This window comes from Scyliorhinus torazame, chromosome 13 (genome assembly GCF_047496885.1).
Source record: "Scyliorhinus torazame isolate Kashiwa2021f chromosome 13, sScyTor2.1, whole genome shotgun sequence".
Taxonomy (NCBI): domain Eukaryota; kingdom Metazoa; phylum Chordata; class Chondrichthyes; order Carcharhiniformes; family Scyliorhinidae; genus Scyliorhinus; species Scyliorhinus torazame.
In genome coordinates this window covers 100,834,567-100,857,489 of record NC_092719.1, presented here as the reverse complement: position 1 = coordinate 100,857,489, position 22,923 = coordinate 100,834,567, and the positions used below count along the sequence as shown (strand labels likewise).

Genomic DNA, 22,923 nt, shown 5'->3' with positions numbered 1-22,923 from the left:
TTCCTGTGCTGAAGCCTCCTGCCTGTGTGGATAAACCCTCAGGACAGATTTTAAACCACATTGGTTAGTAACTGGTTAATAGTTAAATGCACTTGTTTAATCTGTTGCATTTATAAAATTGAACACGGCTATAAGCTGAAGTCTCAATACTCAGTTTGGAAGCGGCAAAGGGCCATTAAACTGGGAGCCTGTTGTGAAGGAGAGACGGACAGTTCCCAGTCTCCATTTAGAAAATTCAGCAAACTATACAGTTCTGTGCAATTCTGAAAACATTCAATTTGTACAATAAATCCCCCAACCCCCAACAGACTCAACCCAAGATCAAAATGAATTCCTGAGAATGCAGGGCTGTCACTTGATAACTGCCCGTCCCCCCCCCCCCCCCCCCCACCCATCCCCATTCCCAAATTGATGGAACCCTGAGATTATTGACACCAGTTCTGCTCAGAGTACATAGTCCTACCCTTCTTTACAATGCTGCCACTTCAATGATCACCAAGCAGTGTTCACACCACAATGGCGGGTGGGGGCGATCTTTCTGGCCCCTCCCACCCACTGACTCCCTCACGTTGTATCAGGCTGCTCTTCCAGATGACTGCCAGATGTGATGCTGCTACAGCTGGGTGAATAGCGATAACAGCAACTCCCCCCTTTCTCATCGCACAGCCACCTCCTGTTCCAAGAACATGCATTTTTTCTCCACTCTGCACCACCTTGTCAAATGTAACCTTCCTCCCCAACTGTAATTACACGGGTTGTACTCATGGACAAGTCATTAAAGCCTGTGCCACCCAGAGCCCACGCTGCATGTTGCTGCTGACTCTCAGCGTTGCCACACTGACTCTCTGGATCTATTCAGTGGTCAAGTCAAACACCCCCATGCTGGGCTGTTGCTGACTGGAGTAAAACACAGTCCCCCTCACGGCCAGTGGAGAGCATTAATGGACAAGGTAGCCTGAAGGGCAATCTTTTGAAGGTTCTTAGTGTTAGAAGTGCCGGTCAATGGTGTACTCAGTCAGTGAGCTGGTTCCAGTTAGGCCTCACTACAACATTCGTAAATATTGTCCTCCATCAGCGCAATGACTTGTTCGAACTTGTGCTGAAACTGCATACGTCTGGTCATTGAGTTTGATTCCAAGGCATTCACCAGCTAGAGAGAGAGAGAGAGAGAGAGAGTGAGTATGGGCAGACGGGTGAGGAAGACAGAAGGGTGGGGTTCTATGCCTCGCCCCCCCAGCACCCTGCAGCAATTGTTCCGGTGGCGGAGACAGCCATTGGCTGCCGGCAGGATCTGCCAGTCCCGTCAATATCGAGCGTGATTTGCGTGGCACGCCAGGATTACTGCTGGAGAACCGCTGAAACGGGGAAAGAGAGGCACCATCAGCGCGACACAAAGATCCCGCTGGTGGGAATGGCCAGCTATTCCCACTTAATGCATCCAGAGCTATTGACTGAGCGTAACAGAGTGTGTGTGTGAGTGTGTGTGTGTCTGAGTGAGCACGTGTCAGTGAGTGAGTGTGTGTCTGAGTCAGCACGTGTCAGTGAGTGTGTGTGTGTCTGAATGAGCACGAGTCAGTGAGTGAGTGTGTGTCTGAGTGAGCACGTGTCAGTGAGTGTGTGTGTGTCTGAGTGAGCACGTGTCAGTGAGTGAGTGTGTCTGAGTGAGCACGTGTCAGTGAGTGAGTGTGTCTGAGTGAGCACGTGTCAGTGAGTGTGTGTGTGTCTGAGTGAGCACGTGTCAGTGAGTGAGTGTGTCTGAGTGAGCACGTGTCAGTGAGTGAGTGTGTCTGAGTGAGCACGTGTCAGTGAGTGAGTGTGTCTGAGTAAGCATGTGTCAGTGAGTGTGTGTCTGAGTGAGCACATGTCAGTGAGTGAGTGTGTGTCTGAGTGAGCACGTGTCAGTGAGTGAGTGTGTCTGAGTGAGCATGTGTCAGTGAGTGAGTGTGTGTCTGAGTGAGCACGTGTGAGTGAGTGTGTGTGTGTCTGAGTGAGCACGTGTCAGTGAGTGAGTGTGTGTCTGAGTGAGCACGTGTCAGTGAGTGTGTGTGTGTCTGAGTGAGCACGTGTCAGTGAGTGAGTGTGTCTGAGTGAGCATGTGTCAGTGAGTGTGTGTCTGAGTGAGCACGTGTCAGTGAGTGTGTGTGTGTCTGAGTGAGCACGTGTCAGTGAGTGAGTGAGTGAGTGTCTGAGTGAGCACGTGTCAGTGAGTGAGTGTGTGTCTGAGTGAGCACGTGTCAGTGAGTGTGTGTGTGTCTGAGTGAGCACGTGTCAGTGAGTGTGTGTCTGAGTGAGCACGTGTCAGTGAGTGTGTGTGTCGGAGTGAGCACGTGTCAGTGAGTGAGTGTGTGTCTGAGTGAGCACGTGTGAGTGAGTGTGTGTGTGTCTGAGTGAGCACGTGTCAGTGAGTGTGTGTGTGTCTGAGTGAGCACGTGTCAGTGAGTGTGTGTGTCTAAGTGAGCACGTGTCAGTGAGTGAGTGTGTGTGTGTCTGAGTGAGCACGTGTCAGTGAGTGTGTGTGTCTGAGTGGGCACGTGTCAGTGAGTGAGTGTGTGTCTGAGTGAGCACATGTCAGTGAGTGAGAGTGTCTGAGTGAGCACGTGTCAGTGAGTGTGTGTGTGTCTGAGTGAGCACGTGCCAGTGAGTGTCTGAGTGAGCACGTGTCAGCGAGTGTGTGTCTGAGTGAGCACGTGTCAGTGAGTGTGTGTGTGTCTGAGTGAGCACGTGTCAGTGAGTGTCTGAGTGAGCACGTGTCAGTGAGTGTGTGTCTGAGTGAGCATGTGTCAGTGAGTGTGTGTGTCTGAGTGAGCACGTTTCAGTGAGTGAGTGAGTGTGTCTGAGTGAGCACGTGTCAGTGAGTGAGTGTGTGTCTGAGTGAGCACGTGTCAGTGAGTGAGTGAGTGTGTCTGAGTGAGCACGTGTCAGTGAGTGAGTGTGTGTCTGAGTGAGCACGTGTCAGTGAGTGTGTGTGTGTGTCTGAGTGAGCACGTATCAGTGAGTGAGTGTGTGTCTGAGTGAACACGTGTCAGTGAGTGAGTGAGTGAGTGTCTGAGTGAGCACGTGTCAGTGAGTGTCTGTGTGTCTGAGTGAGCACGTGTCAGTGAGTGTGTGTGTGTGTGAGCACGTGTCAGTGAGTGAGTGTCTGAGTGAGCACGTGTCAGTGAGTGTGTGTGTCTGAGTGAGCACGTGTCAGTGAGTGTGTGTGTCTGAGTGAGCACGTGTCAGTGAGTGTGTGTGTATCTGAGTGAGCACGTGTCAGTGAGTGAGTGAGTGTGTGTCTGAGTGAGCACGTGTCAGTGAGTGAGTGAGTGTGTCTGAGTGAGCACGTGTCAGTGAGTGTGTCTGTGTGTCTGAGGGAGCACGTGTCAGTGAGTGAGTGCGTGTCTGAGTGAGCACGTGTCAGTGAGTGTGTGTGTGTCTGAGTGAGCACGTGTCAGTGAGTGTGTGTCTGTGTGTCTGAGTGAGCACGTGTCAGTGAGTGAGTGTGTGTCTGAGTGAGCACGTGTCAGTGAGTGAGTGTGTGTCTGAGTGAGCACATGTCAGTGAGTGTGTGTCTGAGTGAGCACGTGTCAGTGAGTGTGTGTGTGTCTGAGTGAGCACTTGTCAGTGAGTGTGTGTGTCTGAGTGAGCACGTGTCAGTGAGTGAGTGTCTGAGTGAATACGTGTGAGTGAGTGAGTGTGTGTCTGACTGAGCACATGTCAGTAAGTGAGTGTGTGTCTGAGTGAGCACGTGTCAGTGAGTGAGTGTGTGTGTGTCTGAGTGAGCACGTGTCAGTGAGTGTGTGTGTGTGTGTGTCTGAGTGAGCACGTGTCAGAGAGTGTGTGTGTGTCTGAGTGAGCATGTGTCAGTGAGTGAGTGAGTGTGTCTGCGTGAGAACGTGTCAGTGAGTGAGTGTCTGAGTGAACACTTGTCAGTGAGTGTATGTGTGTCTGAGTGAGCACGTGTCAGTGAGTGTGAGTGTCTGAGTGAGCACGTGTCAGTGAGTGTGTGTGTGTCTGACTGAGCACGTGTCAGTAAGTGAGTGTGTGTCTGAGTGAGCACGTGTCAGTGAGTGAGTGTGTGGTGTCTGAGTGAGCACATGTCAGTGAGTGTGTGTCTGAGTGAGCGCGTGTCAGTGAGTGTGTGTGTGTCTGAGTGAGCACGTGTCAGTGAGTGAGTGTGTGTCTGACTGAGCACGTGTCAGCGAGTGTGTGTGTGTCTGAGTGACCACGTGTCAGTGAGTGTGGTGTGTCTGAGTGAGCACGTGTCAGTGAGTGAGTGTGTGTCTGAGTGAGCACGTGTCAGTGAATGTGTGTGTGTCTGAGTGAGCACGTGTCAGTGAGTGTGTGTGTATCTGAGTGAGCACGTGTCAGTGAGTGTGTGTGTGTCTGACTGAGCACGTGTCAGTAAGTGAGTGTGTGTCTGAGTGAGCACGTGTCAGTGAGTGAGTGTGTGGTGTCTGAGTGAGCACATGTCAGTGAGTGTGTGTCTGAGTGAGCGCGTGTCAGTGAGTGTGTGTGTGTGTCTGAGTGAGCACATGTCAGTGAGTGAGTGTGTGTCTGAGTGAGCACGTGTCAGCGAGTGTGTGTGTGTCTGAGTGACCACGTGTCAGTGAGTGTGGTGTGTCTGAGTGAGCACGTGTCAGTGAGTGAGTGTGTGTCTGAGTGAGCACGTGTCAGTGAATGTGTGTGTGTCTGAGTGACCACGTGTCAGTGAGTGTGTGTGTGTCTGAGTGAGCACGTGTCAGTGTGTGTGTGTCTGAATGAGCACGTGTCAGTGAATGTGTGTGTGTCTGAGTGACCACGTGTCAGTGAGTCTGTGTGGGTCTGAGTGAGCACGTGTCAGTGAGTGTGTGTGTCTGAGTGAGGACGTGTCAGTGAGTAAGTGTGTGTCTGAGTGAGCACGTGTCAGTGAGTGTGTGTGTGTCTGAGTGAGCACGTGTCAGTGAGTGTGTGTGGGTCTGAGTGAGCACGTGTCAGTGAGTGTGTGTGTCTGAGTGAGGACGTGTCAGTGAGTGAGTGTGTGTCTGAGTGAGCACGTGTCAGTGAGTGTGTGTGTGTCTGAGTGAGCACGTGTCAGTGAGTGAGTGTGTCTGAGTGAGAACGTGTCAGTGAGTGAGTGTCTGAGTGAACACGTGTCAGTGAGTGAGTGTGTGTCTGAGTGAGCACGTGTCAGTGAGTGAGTGTGTGCGTCTGAGTGAGCACGTGTCAGTGAGTGTGTGTGTGTCTGAGTGAGCACGTGTCAGTGAGTGTGTGTGTGTCTGAGTGAGCACGTGTCAGTGAGTGTGTGTGTGTCTGAGTGAGCACGTGTCAGTGAGTGTGTGTGTGTGTCTGAGTGAGCACGCGTCAGTGAGTGTGTGTGCGTGTCTGAGTGAGCACGTGTCAGTGAGTGTGTGTGTCTGAGTGAGCACGTGTCAGTGAGTGAGTGAGTGTGTGTCTGAGTGAGCACGTGTCAGTGAGTGTGTGTCTGAGTGAGCACGTGTCAGTGAGTGTGTGAGTGTCTGAGTGAGCACGTGTCACTGAGTGTGTGTGTGTCTGAGTGAGCACGTGTCAGTGAGTGGCTGAGTGAGCACGTGTAAGTGAGTGAGTGTCTGTGTGTCTGAGTGAGCACGTGTCAGTGAGTGAGTGTGTGTCTGAGTGAGCACGTGTCAGTGAGTGTCTGAGTGAGCACGTGTAAGTGAGTGAGTGTCTGTGTGTCTGAGTGAGCACGTGTCAGTGAGTGTGTGTGTGTGTCTGAGTGAGCACGTGTCAGTGAGTGTGTGTGTGTGTGTCTGAGTGAGCACGTGTCAGTGAGTGTGTGTGTCTGAGTGAGCACGTGTCAGTGAGTGTGTGTGTGTCTGAGTGAGCACGTGTCAGTGAGTGTGTGTGTGTGTCTGAGTGAGCACGTGTCAGTGAGTGTGTGTGTCTGAGTGAGCACGTGTCAGTGAGTGAGTGTCTGAGTGAGCACGTGTCAGTGAGTGTGTGTGTGTGTCTGAGTGAGCACATGTCAGTGAGTGTGTGTGTCTGAGTGAGCACGTGTCAGTGAGTGAGTGTCTGAGTGAGCACGTGTCAGTGAGTGTGTGTGTGTGTGTCTGAGTGAGCACGTGTCAGTGAGTGTGTGTGTGTCTGAGTGAGCACATGTCAGTGAGTGAGTGTGTGTTTCTGAGTGAGCACGTGTCTGTGAGTGTGTGTGTGTCTGACTGAGCACGTGTCAGTGAGTGAGTGTGTGTCTGAGTGAGCACGTGTCAGTGAGTGTGTGTGTGTGTGTCTGAGTGAGCACGTGTCAGTGAGTGTGTGTGTGTGTGTCTGAGTGAGCATGTGTCAGTGAGTGAGTGAGTGTGTCTGAGTGAGAACGTGTCAGTGAGTGAGTGTCTGAGTGAAAACTTGTCAGTGAGTGTGTGTGTGTCTGAGTGAGCACGTGTCAGTGAGTGTGAGTGTCTGAGTGAGCACGTGTCAGTGAGTGTGTGTGTGTCTGACTGAGCACGTGTCAGTAAGTGAGTATGTGTCTGAGTGAGCACGTGTCAGTGAGTGAGTGTGTGGTGTCTGAGTGAGCACATGTCAGTGAGTGTGTGTCTGAGTGAGCGCGTGTCATTGAGTGTGTGTGTGTCTGAGTGAGCACGTGTCAGTGAGTGAGTGTGTGTCTGACTGAGCACGTGTCAGCGAGTGTGTGTGTGTCTGAGTGACCACGTGTCAGTGAGTGTGGTGTGTCTGAGTGAGCACGTGTCAGTGAGTGAGTGTGTGTCTGAGTGAGCACGTGTCAGTGAATGTGTGTGTGTCTGAGTGACCACGTGTCAGTGAGTGTGCGTGTGTCTGAGTGAGCACGTGTCAGTGAGTGTGTGTGTCTGACTGAGCACGTGTCAGTAAGTGAGTGTGTGTCTGAGTGAGCACGTGTCAGTGAGTGAGTGAGTGTGTGTCTGAGTGAGCACGTGTCAGTGAATGTGTGTGTGTCTGAGTGACCACGTGTCAGTGAGTGTGTGTGTCTGAGTGAGCACGTGTCAGTGAGTGTGTGTGTGTCTGAGTGAGCACATGTCAGTGAGTGAGTGTGTGTTTCTGAGTGAGCACGTGTCTGTGAGTGTGTGTGTGTCTGACTGAGCACGTGTCAGTGAGTGAGTGTGTGTCTGAGTGAGCACGTGTCAGTGAGTGTGTGTGTGTGTGTCTGAGTGAGCACGTGTCAGTGAGTGTGTGTGTGTGTGTCTGAGTGAGCATGTGTCAGTGAGTGAGTGAGTGTGTCTGAGTGAGAACGTGTCAGTGAGTGAGTGTCTGAGTGAAAACTTGTCAGTGAGTGTGTGTGTGTCTGAGTGAGCACGTGTCAGTGAGTGTGAGTGTCTGAGTGAGCACGTGTCAGTGAGTGTGTGTGTGTCTGACTGAGCACGTGTCAGTAAGTGAGTATGTGTCTGAGTGAGCACGTGTCAGTGAGTGAGTGTGTGGTGTCTGAGTGAGCACATGTCAGTGAGTGTGTGTCTGAGTGAGCGCGTGTCATTGAGTGTGTGTGTGTCTGAGTGAGCACGTGTCAGTGAGTGAGTGTGTGTCTGACTGAGCACGTGTCAGCGAGTGTGTGTGTGTCTGAGTGACCACGTGTCAGTGAGTGTGGTGTGTCTGAGTGAGCACGTGTCAGTGAGTGAGTGTGTGTCTGAGTGAGCACGTGTCAGTGAATGTGTGTGTGTCTGAGTGACCACGTGTCAGTGAGTGTGCGTGTGTCTGAGTGAGCACGTGTCAGTGAGTGTGTGTGTGTCTGACTGAGCACGTGTCAGTAAGTGAGTGTGTGTCTGAGTGAGCACGTGTCAGTGAGTGAGTGAGTGTGTGTCTGAGTGAGCACGTGTCAGTGAATGTGTGTGTGTCTGAGTGACCACGTGTCAGTGAGTGTGTGTGTCTGAGTGAGCACGTGTCAGTGAGTGTGTGTGGGTCTGAGTGAGTACGTGTCAGTGAGTGTGTGTGTCTGAGTGAGGACGTGTCAGTGAGTGAGTGTGTGTCTGAGTGAGCACGTGTCAGTGAGTGTATGTGTGTCTGAGTGAGCACGTGTCAGTGAGTGAGTGTGTCTGAGTGAGCACATGTCAGTGAGTGAGTGTCTGAGTGAACACGTGTCAGTGAGTGAGTGTGTGTCTGAGTGAGCACGTGTCAGTGAGTGAGTGTGTGTGTCTGAGTGAGCACGTGTCAGTGAGTGTGTGTGTGTCTGAGTGAGCACGTGTCAGTGAGTGTGTGTGTGTGTCTGAGTGAGCGCGTGTCAGTGAGTGTGTGTGTGTCTGAGTGAGCACGTGTCAGTGAGTGAGTGTGTGTCTGACTGAGCACGTGTCAGCGAGTGTGTGTGTGTCTGAGTGACCACGTGTCAGTGAGTGTGGTGTGTCTGAGTGAGCACGTGTCAGTGAGTGAGTGTGTGTCTGAGTGAGCACGTGTCAGTGAATGTGTGTGTGTCTGAGTGACCACGTGTCAGTGAGTGTGTGTGTTTCTGAGTGAGCACGTGTCAGTGAGTGGGTGTGTGTCTGACTGAGCACGTGTCAGTGAGTGTGTGTGTGTCTGAGTGTGCACGTGTCAGTGAGTGTGTGTGTGTGTCTGAGTGAGCACGTGTCAGTGAGTGTGTGTGTCTGAGTGAGCACGTGTCAGTGAGTGTGTGTGTCTGAGTGAGCACGTGTCAGTGAGTGAGTGAGTGTGTGTCTGAGTGAGCACGTGTCAGTGAGTGTGTGTCTGAGTGAGCACGTGTCAGTGAGTGTGTGAGTGTCTGAGTGAGCACGTGTCAGTGAGTGTGTGTGTGTCTGAGTGAGCACGTGTCAGTGAGTGTCTGAGTGAGCACGTGTAAGTGAGTGAGTGTCTGTGTGTCTGAGTGAGCACGTGTCAGTGAGTGAGTGTGTGTCTGAGTGAGCACGTGTCAGTGAGTGTCTGAGTGAGCACGTGTAAGTGAGTGAGTGTCTGTGGGTCTGAGTGAGCACGTGTCAGTGAGTGTGTGTGTGTGTCTGAGTGAGCACGTGTCAGTGAGTGTGTGTGTCTGTGTCTGAGTGAGCACGTGTCAGTGAGTGTGTGTGTCTGAGTGAGCACGTGTCAGTGAGTGAGTGTGTGTCTGAGTGAGCACGTGTCAGTGAGTGTGTGTGTGTGTCTGAGTGAGCACGTGTCAGTGAGTGTGTGTGTCTGAGTGAGCACGTGTCAGTGAGTGAGTGTGTCTGAGTGAGAACGTGTCAGTGAGTGAGTGTCTGAGTGAAAACTTGTCAGTGAGTGTGTGTGTGTCTGAGTGAGCACGTGTCAGTGAGTGTGAGTGTCTGAGTGAGCACGTGTCAGTGAGTGTGTGTGTGTCTGACTGAGCACGTGTCAGTAAGTGAGTATGTGTCTGAGTGAGCACGTGTCAGTGAGTGAGTGTGTGGTGTCTGAGTGAGCACATGTCAGTGAGTGTGTGTCTGAGTGAGCGCGTGTCATTGAGTGTGTGTGTGTCTGAGTGAGCACGTGTCAGTGAGTGAGTGTGTGTCTGACTGAGCACGTGTCAGCGAGTGTGTGTGTGTCTGAGTGACCACGTGTCAGTGAGTGTGGTGTGTCTGAGTGAGCACGTGTCAGTGAGTGAGTGTGTGTCTGAGTGAGCACGTGTCAGTGAATGTGTGTGTGTCTGAGTGACCACGTGTCAGTGAGTGTGCGTGTGTCTGAGTGAGCACGTGTCAGTGAGTGTGTGTGTGTCTGACTGAGCACGTGTCAGTAAGTGAGTGTGTGTCTGAGTGAGCACGTGTCAGTGAGTGAGTGAGTGTGTGTCTGAGTGAGCACGTGTCAGTGAATGTGTGTGTGTCTGAGTGACCACGTGTCAGTGAGTGTGTGTGTCTGAGTGAGCACGTGTCAGTGAGTGTGTGTGGGTCTGAGTGAGTACGTGTCAGTGAGTGTGTGTGTCTGAGTGAGGACGTGTCAGTGAGTGAGTGTGTGTCTGAGTGAGCACGTGTCAGTGAGTGTATGTGTGTCTGAGTGAGCACGTGTCAGTGAGTGAGTGTGTCTGAGTGAGCACATGTCAGTGAGTGAGTGTCTGAGTGAACACGTGTCAGTGAGTGAGTGTGTGTCTGAGTGAGCACGTGTCAGTGAGTGAGTGTGTGTGTCTGAGTGAGCACGTGTCAGTGAGTGTGTGTGTGTCTGAGTGAGCACGTGTCAGTGAGTGTGTGTGTGTGTCTGAGTGAGCGCGTGTCAGTGAGTGTGTGTGTGTCTGAGTGAGCACGTGTCAGTGAGTGAGTGTGTGTCTGACTGAGCACGTGTCAGCGAGTGTGTGTGTGTCTGAGTGACCACGTGTCAGTGAGTGTGGTGTGTCTGAGTGAGCACGTGTCAGTGAGTGAGTGTGTGTCTGAGTGAGCACGTGTCAGTGAATGTGTGTGTGTCTGAGTGACCACGTGTCAGTGAGTGTGTGTGTTTCTGAGTGAGCACGTGTCAGTGAGTGGGTGTGTGTCTGACTGAGCACGTGTCAGTGAGTGTGTGTGTGTCTGAGTGTGCACGTGTCAGTGAGTGTGTGTGTGTGTCTGAGTGAGCACGTGTCAGTGAGTGTGTGTGTCTGAGTGAGCACGTGTCAGTGAGTGTGTGTGTCTGAGTGAGCACGTGTCAGTGAGTGAGTGAGTGTGTGTCTGAGTGAGCACGTGTCAGTGAGTGTGTGTCTGAGTGAGCACGTGTCAGTGAGTGTGTGAGTGTCTGAGTGAGCACGTGTCAGTGAGTGTGTGTGTGTCTGAGTGAGCACGTGTCAGTGAGTGTCTGAGTGAGCACGTGTAAGTGAGTGAGTGTCTGTGTGTCTGAGTGAGCACGTGTCAGTGAGTGAGTGTGTGTCTGAGTGAGCACGTGTCAGTGAGTGTCTGAGTGAGCACGTGTAAGTGAGTGAGTGTCTGTGGGTCTGAGTGAGCACGTGTCAGTGAGTGTGTGTGTGTGTCTGAGTGAGCACGTGTCAGTGAGTGTGTGTGTCTGTGTCTGAGTGAGCACGTGTCAGTGAGTGTGTGTGTCTGAGTGAGCACGTGTCAGTGAGTGAGTGTGTGTCTGAGTGAGCACGTGTCAGTGAGTGTGTGTGTGTGTCTGAGTGAGCACGTGTCAGTGAGTGTGTGTGTCTGAGTGAGCACGTGTCAGTGAGTGAGTGTCTGAGTGAGCACGTGTCAGTGAGTGTGTGTGTGTGTCTGAGTGAGCACATGTCAGTGAGTGTGTGTGTGTCTGAGTGAGCACGTGTCAGTGAGTGAGTGTCTGAGTGAGCACGTGTCAGTGAGTGTGTGTGTGTGTGTCTGAGTGAGCACGTGTCAGTGAGTGTGTGTGTCTGAGTGAGCACATGTCAGTGAGTGAGTGTGTGTGTCTGAGTGAGCACGTGTCTGTGAGTGTGTGTGTGTCTGACTGAGCACGTGTCAGTGAGTGAGTGTGTGTCTGAGTGAGCACGTGTCAGTGAGTGAGTGTGTGTCTGAGTGAGCACGTGTCAGTGAGTGTGTGTGTGTGTCTGAGTGAGCACGTGTCAGTGAGTGTGTGTGTGTGTGTCTGAGTGAGCATGTGTCAGTGAGTGAGTGAGTGTGTCTGAGTGAGAACGTGTCAGTGAGTGAGTGTCTGAGTGAAAACATGTCAGTGAGTGTGTGTGTATATGAGTGAGCACGTGTCAGTGAGTGTGAGTGTCTGAGTGAGCACGTGTCAGTGAGTGTGTGTGTGTCTGACTGAGCACGTGTCAGTAAGTGAGTGTGTGTCTGAGTGAGCACGTGTCAGTGAGTGAGTGTGTGGTGTCTGAGTGAGCACATGTCAGTGAGTGTGTGTCTGAGTGAGCGTGTGTCAGTGAGTGTGTGTGTGTCTGAGTGAGCACGTGTCAGTGAGTGAGTGTGTGTCTGACTGAGCACGTGTCAGCGAGTGTGTGTGTGTCTGAGTGACCACGTGTCAGTGAGTGTGGTGTGTCTGAGTGAGCACGTGTCAGTGAGTGAGTGTGTGTCTGAGTGAGCACGTGTCAGTGAGTGAGTGTGTGGTGTCTGAGTGAGCACATGTCAGTGAGTGTGTGTCTGAGTGAGCGCGTGTCAGTGAGTGTGTGTGTGTCTGAGTGAGCACATGTCAGTGAGTGAGTGTGTGTCTGAGTGAGCACGTGTCAGCGAGTGTGTGTGTGTCTGAGTGACCACGTGTCAGTGAGTGTGGTGTGTCTGAGTGAGCACGTGTCAGTGAATGTGTGTGTGTCTGAGTGACCACGTGTCAGTTAGTGTGTGTGTCTGAGTGAGCACGTGTCAGTGAGTGTGTGTGGGTCTGAGTGAGCACGTGTCAGTGAGTGTGTGTGTCTGAGTGAGGACGTGTCAGTGAGTGAGTGTGTGTCTGAGTGAGCATGTGTCAGTGAGTGTGTGTGTGTCTGAGTGAGCACGTGTCAGTGAGTGAGTGTGTCTGAGTGAGAACGTGTCAGTGAGTGAGTGTCTGAGTGAACACGTGTCAGTGAGTGAGTGTGTGTCTGAGTGAGCACGTGTCAGTGAGTGTGTGTGTGTGTCTGAGTGAGCACGTGTCAGTGAGTGTGTGTGTCTGAGTGAGCACGTGTCAGTGAGTGAGTGAGTGTGTGTCTGAGTGAGCACGTGTCAGTGAGTGTGTGTCTGAGTGAGCACGTGTCAGTGAGTGTGTGAGTGTCTGAGTGAGCACGTGTCAGTGAGTGTGTGTGTGTCTGAGTGAGCACGTGTCAGTGAGTGTCTGAGTGAGCACGTGTAAGTGAGTGAGTGTCTGTGTGTTTGAGTGAGCACGTGTCAGTGAGTGAGTGTGTGTCTGAGTGAGCACGTGTCAGTGAGTGTCTGAGTGTGCACGTGTAAGTGAGTGAGTGTCTGTGTGTCTGAGTGAGCACGTGTCAGTGAGTGTGTGTGTGTGTCTGAGTGAGCACGTGTCAGTGAGTGTGTGTGTGTCTGAGTCAGCACGTGTCAGTGAGTGTGTGTGTCTGAGTGAGCACGTGTCAGTGAGTGTGTGTGTGTCTGAGTGAGCACGTGTCAGTGAGTGTGTGTGTGTGTCTGAGTGAGCACGTGTCAGTGAGTGAGTGTCTGAGTGAGCACGTGTCAGTGAGTGTGTGTGTGTGTCTGAGTGAGCACATGTCAGTGAGTGTGTGTGTGTGTCTGAGTGAGCACATGTCAGTGAGTGAGTGTGTGTGTCTGAGTGAGCACGTGTCTGTGAGTGTGTATGTGTCTGACTGAGCACGTGTCAGTGAGTGAGTGTGTGTCTGAGTGAGCACGTGTCAGTGAGTGTGTGTCTGAGTGAGCACGTGTCAGTGAGTGTGTGTGTGTCTGAGTGAGCACGTGTCAGTGAGTGAGTGTGTCTGAGTGAGAACGTGTCAGTGAGTGAGTGTGTCTGAGTGAGAACGTGTCAGTGAGTGAGTGTCTGAGTGAACACGTGTCAGTGAGTGAGCGTGTGTCTGAGTGAGCACGTGTCAGTGAGTGAGTGTCTGAGTGAACACGTGTCAGTGAGTGAGTGTGTGTCTGAGTGAGCACGTGTCAGTGAGTGAGTGTGTGTCTGAGTGAGTACGTGTCAGTGAGTGAGTGTGTGTCTGAGTGAGCACGTGTCAGTGAGTGTGTGTGTGTCTGAGTGAGCACGTGTCAGTGAGTGAGTGTGTCTGAGTGAGAACGTGTCAGTGAGTGAGTGTCTGAGTGAACACGTGTCAGTGAGTGAGTGTGTGTCTGAGTGAGCACGTGTCAGTGAGTGAGTGTGTGTGTCTGAGTGAGCACGTGTCAGTGAGTGTGTGTGTGTCTGAGTGAGCACGTGTCAGTGAGTGTGTGTGTGTGTCTGAGTGAGCACGTGTCAGTGAGTGTGTGTGTGTGTCTGAGTGAGCACGTGTCAGTGAGTGTGTGTGTCTGAGTGAGCACGTGTCAGTGAGTGAGTGAGTGTGTGTCTGAGTGAGCACGTGTCAGTGAGTGTGTGTTTAAGTGAGCACGTGTCAGTGAGTGTGTGAGTGTCTGAGTGAGCACGTGTCAGTGAGTGTGTGTGTGTCTGAGTGAGCACGTGTCAGTGAGTGTCTGAGTGAGCACGTGTAAGTGAGTGAGTGTCTGTGTGTTTGAGTGAGCACGTGTCAGTGAGTGAGTGTGTGTCTGAGTGAGCACGTGTCAGTGAGTGTCTGAGTGTGCACGTGTAAGTGAGTGAGTGTCTGTGTGTCTGAGTGAGCACGTGTCAGTGAGTGTGTGTGTGTGTGTCTGAGTGAGCACGTGTCAGTGAGTGTGTGTGTGTCTGAGTCAGCACGTGTCAGTGAGTGTGTGTGTCTGAGTGAGCACGTGTCAGTGAGTGTGTGTGTGTCTGAGTGAGCACGTGTCAGTGAGTGTGTGTGTGTGTCTGAGTGAGCACGTGTCAGTGTGTGTGTGTGTCTGAGTGAGCACGTGTCAGTGAGTGTGTGTGTGTGTCTGAGTGAGCACATGTCAGTGAGTGTGTGTGTGTCTGAGTGAGCACGTGTCAGTGAGTGAGTCTCTGAGTGAGCACGTGTCAGTGAGTGTGTGTGTGTGTGTCTGAGTGAGCACGTGTCAGTGAGTGTGTGTGTGTGTCTGAGTGAGCACATGTCAGTGAGTGAGTGTGTGTGTCTGAGTGAGCACGTGTCTGTGAGTGTGTGTGTGTCTGACTGAGCACGTGTCAGTGAGTGAGTGTGTGTCTGAGTGAGCACGTGTCAGTGAGTGTCTGAGTGAGCACGTGTAAGTGAGTGAGTGTCTGTGTGTTTGAGTGAGCACGTGTCAGTGAGTGAGTGTGTGTCTGAGTGAGCACGTGTCAGTGAGTGTCTGAGTGTGCACGTGTAAGTGAGTGAGTGTCTGTGTGTCTGAGTGAGCACGTGTCAGTGAGTGTGTGTGTGTGTCTGAGTGAGCACGTGTCAGTGAGTGTGTGTGTGTCTGAGTCAGCACGTGTCAGTGAGTGTGTGTGTCTGAGTGAGCACGTGTCAGTGAGTGTGTGTGTGTCTGAGTGAGCACGTGTCAGTGAGTGTGTGTGTGTGTCTGAGTGAGCACGTGTCAGTGAGTGTGTGTGTCTGAGTGAGCACGTGTCAGTGAGTGTGTGTGTGTGTCTGAGTGAGCACATGTCAGTGAGTGTGTGTGTGTCTGAGTGAGCACGTGTCAGTGAGTGAGTGTCTGAGTGAGCACGTGTCAGTGAGTGTGTGTGTGTCTGAGTGAGCACGTGTCAGTGAGTGTGTGTGTGTGTCTGAGTGAGCACATGTCAGTGAGTGAGTGTGTGTGTCTGAGTGAGCACGTGTCTGTGAGTGTGTGTGTGTCTGACTGAGCACGTGTCAGTGAGTGAGTGTGTGTCTGAGTGAGCACGTGTCAGTGAGTGTGTGTCTGAGTGAGCACGTGTCAGTGAGTGTGTGTGTGTCTGAGTGAGCACGTGTCAGTGAGTGAGTGTGTCTGAGTGAGAACGTGTCAGTGAGTGAGTGTGTCTGAGTGAGAACGTGTCAGTGAGTGAGTGTCTGAGTGAACACGTGTCAGTGAGTGAGCGTGTGTCTGAGTGAGCACGTGTCAGTGAGTGAGTGTCTGAGTGAACACGTGTCAGTGAGTGAGTGTGTGTCTGAGTGAGCACGTGTCAGTGAGTGAGTGTGTGTCTGAGTGAGCACGTGTCAGTGAGTGAGTGTGTGGCTGAGTGAGCACGTGTCAGTGAGTGTGTGTGTGTCTGAGTGAGCACGTGTCACTGAGTGAGTGTGTCTGAGTGAGAACGTGTCAGTGAGTGAGTGTCTGAGTGAACACGTGTCAGTGAGTGAGTGTGTGTCTGAGTGAGCACGTGTCAGTGAGTGAGTGTGTGTGTCTGAGTGAGCACGTGTCAGTGAGTGTGTGTGTGTCTGAGTGAGCACGTGTCAGTGAGTGTGTGTGTGTGTCTGAGTGAGCACGTGTCAGTGAGTGTGTGTGTGTGTCTGAGTGAGCACGTGTCAGTGAGTGTGTGTGTCTGAGTGAGCACGTGTCAGTGAGTGAGTGAGTGTGTGTCTGAGTGAGCACGTGTCAGTGAGTGTGTGTCTGAGTGAGCACGTGTCAGTGAGTGTGTGAGTGTCTGAGTGAGCACGTGTCAGTGAGTGTGTGTGTCTGAGTGAGCACGTGTCAGTGAGTGTCTGAGTGAGCACGTGTAAGTGAGTGAGTGTCTGTGTGTTTGAGTGAGCACGTGTCAGTGAGTGAGTGTGTGTCTGAGTGAGCACGTGTCAGTGAGTGTCTGAGTCTGCACGTGTAAGTGAGTGAGTGAGTGTGTGTCTGAGTGAGCACGTGTCAGTGAGTGAGTGTGTGTGTCTGAGTGAGCACGTGTCAGTGAGTGTGTGTGTGTCTGAGTGAGCACGTGTCAGTGAGTGTGTGTGTGTGTCTGAGTGAGCACGTGTCAGTGAGTGTGTGTGTGTGTCTGAGTGAGCACGTGTCAGTGAGTGTGTGTGTCTGAGTGAGCACGTGTCAGTGAGTGAGTGAGTGTGTGTCTGAGTGAGCACGTGTCAGTGAGTGTGTGTCTGAGTGAGCACGTGTCAGTGAGTGTGTGAGTGTCTGAGTGAGCACGTGTCAGTGAGTGTGTGTGTGTCTGAGTGAGCACGTGTCAGTGAGTGTCTGAGTGAGCACGTGTAAGTGAGTGAGTGTCTGTGTGTTTGAGTGAGCACGTGTCAGTGAGTGAGTGTGTGTCTGAGTGAGCACGTGTCAGTGAGTGTCTGAGTGTGCACGTGTAAGTGAGTGAGTGTCTGTGTGTCTGAGTGAGCACGTGTCAGTGAGTGTGTGTGTGTGTCTGAGTGAGCACGTGTCAGTGAGTGTGTGTGTCTGAGTCAGCACGTGTCAGTGAGTGTGTGTGTCTGAGTGAGCACGTGTCAGTGAGTGTGTGTGTGTCTGAGTGAAAACATGTCAGTGAGTGTGTGTGTATATGAGTGAGCACGTGTCAGTGAGTGTGAGTGTCTGAGTGAGCACGTGTCAGTGAGTGTGTGTGTGTCTGACTGAGCACGTGTCAGTGAGTGTGTGTGTGTCTGAGTGAGCACGTGTCAGTGAGTGTGTGTGTGTGTCTGAGTGAGCACGTGTCAGTGAGTGTGTGTGTGTGTCTGAGTGAGCACGTGTCAGTGAGTGTGTGTGTCTGAGTGAGCACGTGTCAGTGAGTGAGTGAGTGTGTGTCTGAGTGAGCACGTGTCAGTGAGTGTGTGTCTGAGTGAGCACGTGTCAGTGAGTGTGTGAGTGTCTGAGTGAGCACGTGTCAGTGAGTGTGTGTGTGTCTGAGTGAGCACGTGTCAGTGAGTGTCTGAGTGAGCACGTGTAAGTGAGTGAGTGTCTGTGTGTTTGAGTGAGCACGTGTCAGTGAGTGAGTGTGTGTCTGAGTGAGCACGTGTCAGTGAGTGTCTGAGTCTGCACGTGTAAGTGAGTGAGTGAGTGTGTGTCTGAGTGAGCACGTGTCAGTGAGTGAGTGTGTGTGTCTGAGTGAGCACGTGTCAGTGAGTGTGTGTGTGTCTGAGTGAGCACGTGTCAGTGAGTGTGTGTGTGTGTCTGAGTGAGCACGTGTCAGTGAGTGTGTGTGTGTGTCTGAGTGAGCACGTGTCAGTGAGTGTGTGTGTCTGAGTGAGCACGTGTCAGTGAGTGAGTGAGTGTGTGTCTGAGTGAGCACGTGTCAGTGAGTGTGTGTCTGAGTGAGCACGTGTCAGTGAGTGTGTGAGTGTCTGAGTGAGCACGTGTCAGTGAGTGTGTGTGTGTCTGAGTGAGCACGTGTCAGTGAGTGTCTGAGTGAGCACGTGTAAGTGAGTGAGTGTCTGTGTGTTTGAGTGAGCACGTGTCAGTGAGTGAGTGTGTGTCTGAGTGAGCACGTGTCAGTGAGTGTCTGAGTGTGCACGTGTAAGTGAGTGAGTGTCTGTGTGTCTGAGTGAGCACGTGTCAGTGAGTGTGTGTGTGTGTCTGAGTGAGCACGTGTCAGTGAGTGTGTGTGTCTGAGTCAGCACGTGTCAGTGAGTGTGTGTGTCTGAGTGAGCACGTGTCAGTGAGTGTGTGTGTGTCTGAGTGAAAACATGTCAGTGAGTGTGTGTGTATATGAGTGAGCACGTGTCAGTGAGTGTGAGTGTCTGAGTGAGCACGTGTCAGTGAGTGTGTGTGTGTCTGACTGAGCACGTGTCAGTAAGTGAGTGTGTGTCTGAGTGAGCACGTGTCAGTGAGTGAGTGTGTGGTGTCTGAGTGAGCACATGTCAGTGAGTGTGTGTCTGAGTGAGCGCGTGTCAGTGAGTGTGTGTGTGTCTGAGTGAGCACGTGTCAGTGAGTGAGTGTGTGTCTGACTGAGCACGTGTCAGCGAGTGTGTGTGTGTCTGAGTGACCACGTGTCAGTGAGTGTGGTGTGTCTGAGTGAGCACGTGTCAGTGAGTGAGTGTGTGTCTGAGTGAGCACGTGTCAGTGAGTGAGTGTGTGGTGTCTGAGTGAGCACATGTCAGTGAGTGTGTGTCTGAGTGAGCGCGTGTCAGTGAGTGTGTGTGTGTCTGAGTGAGCACATGTCAGTGAGTGAGTGTGTGTCTGAGTGAGCACGTGTCAGCGAGTGTGTGTGTGTCTGAGTGACCACGTGTCAGTGAGTGTGGTGTGTCTGAGTGAGCACGTGTCAGTGAATGTGTGTGTGTCTGAGTGACCACGTGTCAGTTAGTGTGTGTGTCTGAGTGAGCACGTGTCAGTGAGTGTGTGTGGGTCTGAGTGAGCACGTGTCAGTGAGTGTGTGTGTCTGAGTGAGGACGTGTCAGTGAGTGAGTGTGTGTCTGAGTGAGCATGTGTCAGTGAGTGTGTGTGTGTCTGAGTGAGCACGTGTCAGTGAGTGAGTGTGTCTGAGTGAGAACGTGTCAGTGAGTGAGTGTCTGAGTGAACACGTGTCAGTGAGTGAGTGTGTGTCTGAGTGAGCACGTGTCAGTGAGTGTGTGTGTGTGTCTGAGTGAGCACGTGTCAGTGAGTGTGTGTGTCTGAGTGAGCACGTGTCAGTGAGTGAGTGAGTGTGTGTCTGAGTGAGCACGTGTCAGTGAGTGTGTGTCTGAGTGAGCACGTGTCAGTGAGTGTGTGAGTGTCTGAGTGAGCACGTGTCAGTGAGTGTGTGTGTGTCTGAGTGAGCACGTGTCAGTGAGTGTCTGAGTGAGCACGTGTAAGTGAGTGAGTGTCTGTGTGTTTGAGTGAGCACGTGTCAGTGAGTGAGTGTGTGTCTGAGTGAGCACGTGTCAGTGAGTGTCTGAGTGTGCACGTGTAAGTGAGTGAGTGTCTGTGTGTCTGAGTGAGCACGTGTCAGTGAGTGTGTGTGTGTGTCTGAGTGAGCACGTGTCAGTGAGTGTGTGTGTGTCTGAGTCAGCACGTGTCAGTGAGTGTGTGTGTCTGAGTGAGCACGTGTCAGTGAGTGTGTGTGTGTCTGAGTGAGCACGTGTCAGTGAGTGTGTGTGTGTGTGTCTGAGTGAGCACGTGTCAGTGAGTGAGAGTCTGAGTGAGCACGTGTCAGTGAGTGTGTGTGTGTGTCTGAGTGAGCACATGTCAGTGAGTGTGTGTGTGTGTCTGAGTGAGCACATGTCAGTGAGTGAGTGTGTGTGTCTGAGTGAGCACGTGTCTGTGAGTGTGTATGTGTCTGACTGAGCACGTGTCAGTGAGTGAGTGTGTGTCTGAGTGAGCACGTGTCAGTGAGTGTGTGTCTGAGTGAGCACGTGTCAGTGAGTGTGTGTGTGTCTGAGTGAGCACGTGTCAGTGAGTGAGTGTGTCTGAGTGAGAACGTGTCAGTGAGTGAGTGTGTCTGAGTGAGAACGTGTCAGTGAGTGAGTGTCTGAGTGAACACGTGTCAGTGAGTGAGCGTGTGTCTGAGTGAGCACGTGTCAGTGAGTGAGTGTCTGAGTGAACACGTGTCAGTGAGTGAGTGTGTGTCTGAGTGAGCACGTGTCAGTGAGTGAGTGTGTGTCTGAGTGAGTACGTGTCAGTGAGTGAGTGTGTGTCTGAGTGAGCACGTGTCAGTGAGTGTGTGTGTGTCTGAGTGAGCACGTGTCAGTGAGTGAGTGTGTCTGAGTGAGAACGTGTCAGTGAGTGAGTGTCTGAGTGAACACGTGTCAGTGAGTGAGTGTGTGTCTGAGTGAGCACGTGTCAGTGAGTGAGTGTGTGTGTCTGAGTGAGCACGTGTCAGTGAGTGTGTGTGTGTCTGAGTGAGCACGTGTCAGTGAGTGTGTGTGTGTGTCTGAGTGAGCACGTGTCAGTGAGTGTGTGTGTGTGTCTGAGTGAGCACGTGTCAGTGAGTGTGTGTGTCTGAGTGAGCACGTGTCAGTGAGTGAGTGAGTGTGTGTCTGAGTGAGCACGTGTCAGTGAGTGTGTGTTTAAGTGAGCACGTGTCAGTGAGTGTGTGAGTGTCTGAGTGAGCACGTGTCAGTGAGTGTGTGTGTGTCTGAGTGAGCACGTGTCAGTGAGTGTCTGAGTGAGCACGTGTAAGTGAGTGAGTGTCTGTGTGTTTGAGTGAGCACGTGTCAGTGAGTGAGTGTGTGTCTGAGTGAGCACGTGTCAGTGAGTGTCTGAGTGTGCACGTGTAAGTGAGTGAGTGTCTGTGTGTCTGAGTGAGCACGTGTCAGTGAGTGTGTGTGTGTGTGTCTGAGTGAGCACGTGTCAGTGAGTGTGTGTGTGTCTGAGTCAGCACGTGTCAGTGAGTGTGTGTGTCTGAGTGAGCACGTGTCAGTGAGTGTGTGTGTGTCTGAGTGAGCACGTGTCAGTGAGTGTGTGTGTGTGTCTGAGTGAGCACGTGTCAGTGTGTGTGTGTGTCTGAGTGAGCACGTGTCAGTGAGTGTGTGTGTGTGTCTGAGTGAGCACATGTCAGTGAGTGTGTGTGTGTCTGAGTGAGCACGTGTCAGTGAGTGAGTGTCTGAGTGAGCACGTGTCAGTGAGTGTGTGTGTGTGTGTCTGAGTGAGCACGTGTCAGTGAGTGTGTGTGTGTGTCTGAGTGAGCACATGTCAGTGAGTGAGTGTGTGTGTCTGAGTGAGCACGTGTCTGTGAGTGTGTGTGTGTCTGACTGAGCACGTGTCAGTGAGTGAGTGTGTGTCTGAGTGAGCACGTGTCAGTGAGTGTCTGAGTGAGCACGTGTAAGTGAGTGAGTGTCTGTGTGTTTGAGTGAGCACGTGTCAGTGAGTGAGTGTGTGTCTGAGTGAGCACGTGTCAGTGAGTGTCTGAGTGTGCACGTGTAAGTGAGTGAGTGTCTGTGTGTCTGAGTGAGCACGTGTCAGTGAGTGTGTGTGTGTGTCTGAGTGAGCACGTGTCAGTGAGTGTGTGTGTGTCTGAGTCAGCACGTGTCAGTGAGTGTGTGTGTCTGAGTGAGCACGTGTCAGTGAGTGTGTGTGTGTCTGAGTGAGCACGTGTCAGTGAGTGTGTGTGTGTGTCTGAGTGAGCACGTGTCAGTGAGTGTGTGTGTCTGAGTGAGCACGTGTCAGTGAGTGTGTGTGTGTGTCTGAGTGAGCACATGTCAGTGAGTGTGTGTGTGTCTGAGTGAGCACGTGTCAGTGAGTGAGTGTCTGAGTGAGCACGTGTCAGTGAGTGTGTGTGTGTCTGAGTGAGCACGTGTCAGTGAGTGTGTGTGTGTGTCTGAGTGAGCACATGTCAGTGAGTGAGTGTGTGTGTCTGAGTGAGCACGTGTCTGTGAGTGTGTGTGTGTCTGACTGAGCACGTGTCAGTGAGTGAGTGTGTGTCTGAGTGAGCACGTGTCAGTGAGTGTGTGTCTGAGTGAGCACGTGTCAGTGAGTGTGTGTGTGTCTGAGTGAGCACGTGTCAGTGAGTGAGTGTGTCTGAGTGAGAACGTGTCAGTGAGTGAGTGTGTCTGAGTGAGAACGTGTCAGTGAGTGAGTGTCTGAGTGAACACGTGTCAGTGAGTGAGCGTGTGTCTGAGTGAGCACGTGTCAGTGAGTGAGTGTCTGAGTGAACACGTGTCAGTGAGTGAGTGTGTGTCTGAGTGAGCACGTGTCAGTGAGTGAGTGTGTGTCTGAGTGAGCACGTGTCAGTGAGTGAGTGTGTGGCTGAGTGAGCACGTGTCAGTGAGTGTGTGTGTGTCTGAGTGAGCACGTGTCACTGAGTGAGTGTGTCTGAGTGAGAACGTGTCAGTGAGTGAGTGTCTGAGTGAACACGTGTCAGTGAGTGAGTGTGTGTCTGAGTGAGCACGTGTCAGTGAGTGAGTGTGTGTGTCTGAGTGAGCACGTGTCAGTGAGTGTGTGTGTGTCTGAGTGAGCACGTGTCAGTGAGTGTGTGTGTGTGTCTGAGTGAGCACGTGTCAGTGAGTGTGTGTGTGTGTCTGAGTGAGCACGTGTCAGTGAGTGTGTGTGTCTGAGTGAGCACGTGTCAGTGAGTGAGTGAGTGTGTGTCTGAGTGAGCACGTGTCAGTGAGTGTGTGTCTGAGTGAGCACGTGTCAGTGAGTGTGTGAGTGTCTGAGTGAGCACGTGTCAGTGAGTGTGTGTGTGTCTGAGTGAGCACGTGTCAGTGAGTGTCTGAGTGAGCACGTGTAAGTGAGTGAGTGTCTGTGTGTTTGAGTGAGCACGTGTCAGTGAGTGAGTGTGTGTCTGAGTGAGCACGTGTCAGTGAGTGTCTGAGTCTGCACGTGTAAGTGAGTGAGTGAGTGTGTGTCTGAGTGAGCACGTGTCAGTGAGTGAGTGTGTGTGTCTGAGTGAGCACGTGTCAGTGAGTGTGTGTGTGTCTGAGTGAGCACGTGTCAGTGAGTGTGTGTGTGTGTCTGAGTGAGCACGTGTCAGTGAGTGTGTGTGTGTGTCTGAGTGAGCACGTGTCAGTGAGTGTGTGTGTCTGAGTGAGCACGTGTCAGTGAGTGAGTGAGTGTGTGTCTGAGTGAGCACGTGTCAGTGAGTGTGTGTCTGAGTGAGCACGTGTCAGTGAGTGTGTGAGTGTCTGAGTGAGCACGTGTCAGTGAGTGTGTGTGTGTCTGAGTGAGCACGTGTCAGTGAGTGAGTGTCTGTGTGTTTGAGTGAGCACGTGTCAGTGAGTGAGTGTGTGTCTGAGTGAGCACGTGTCAGTGAGTGTCTGAGTGTGCACGTGTAAGTGAGTGAGTGTCTGTGTGTCTGAGTGAGCACGTGTCAGTGAGTGTGTGTGTGTGTCTGAGTGAGCACGTGTCAGTGAGTGTGTGTGTCTGAGTCAGCACGTGT

At 52.1% G+C, this 22,923-nt stretch overlaps 1 protein-coding gene across 1 annotated transcript in view; it reads right to left on the bottom strand.

The window, feature by feature from the left end:
- Positions 1–401: 401 nt before the first annotated feature.
- plxnd1 (plexin D1) overlaps positions 402–22,923 on the bottom strand; it is a 599,181-nt gene continuing 576,659 nt past the window's right edge. The window contains exon 36 of the mRNA XM_072471999.1: positions 402–1,150. Within this exon, the coding sequence (XP_072328100.1) occupies positions 1,034–1,150 (117 nt within the window). The 3' untranslated portion in view covers positions 402–1,033. The remainder of the gene's footprint in view (positions 1,151–22,923) is intronic.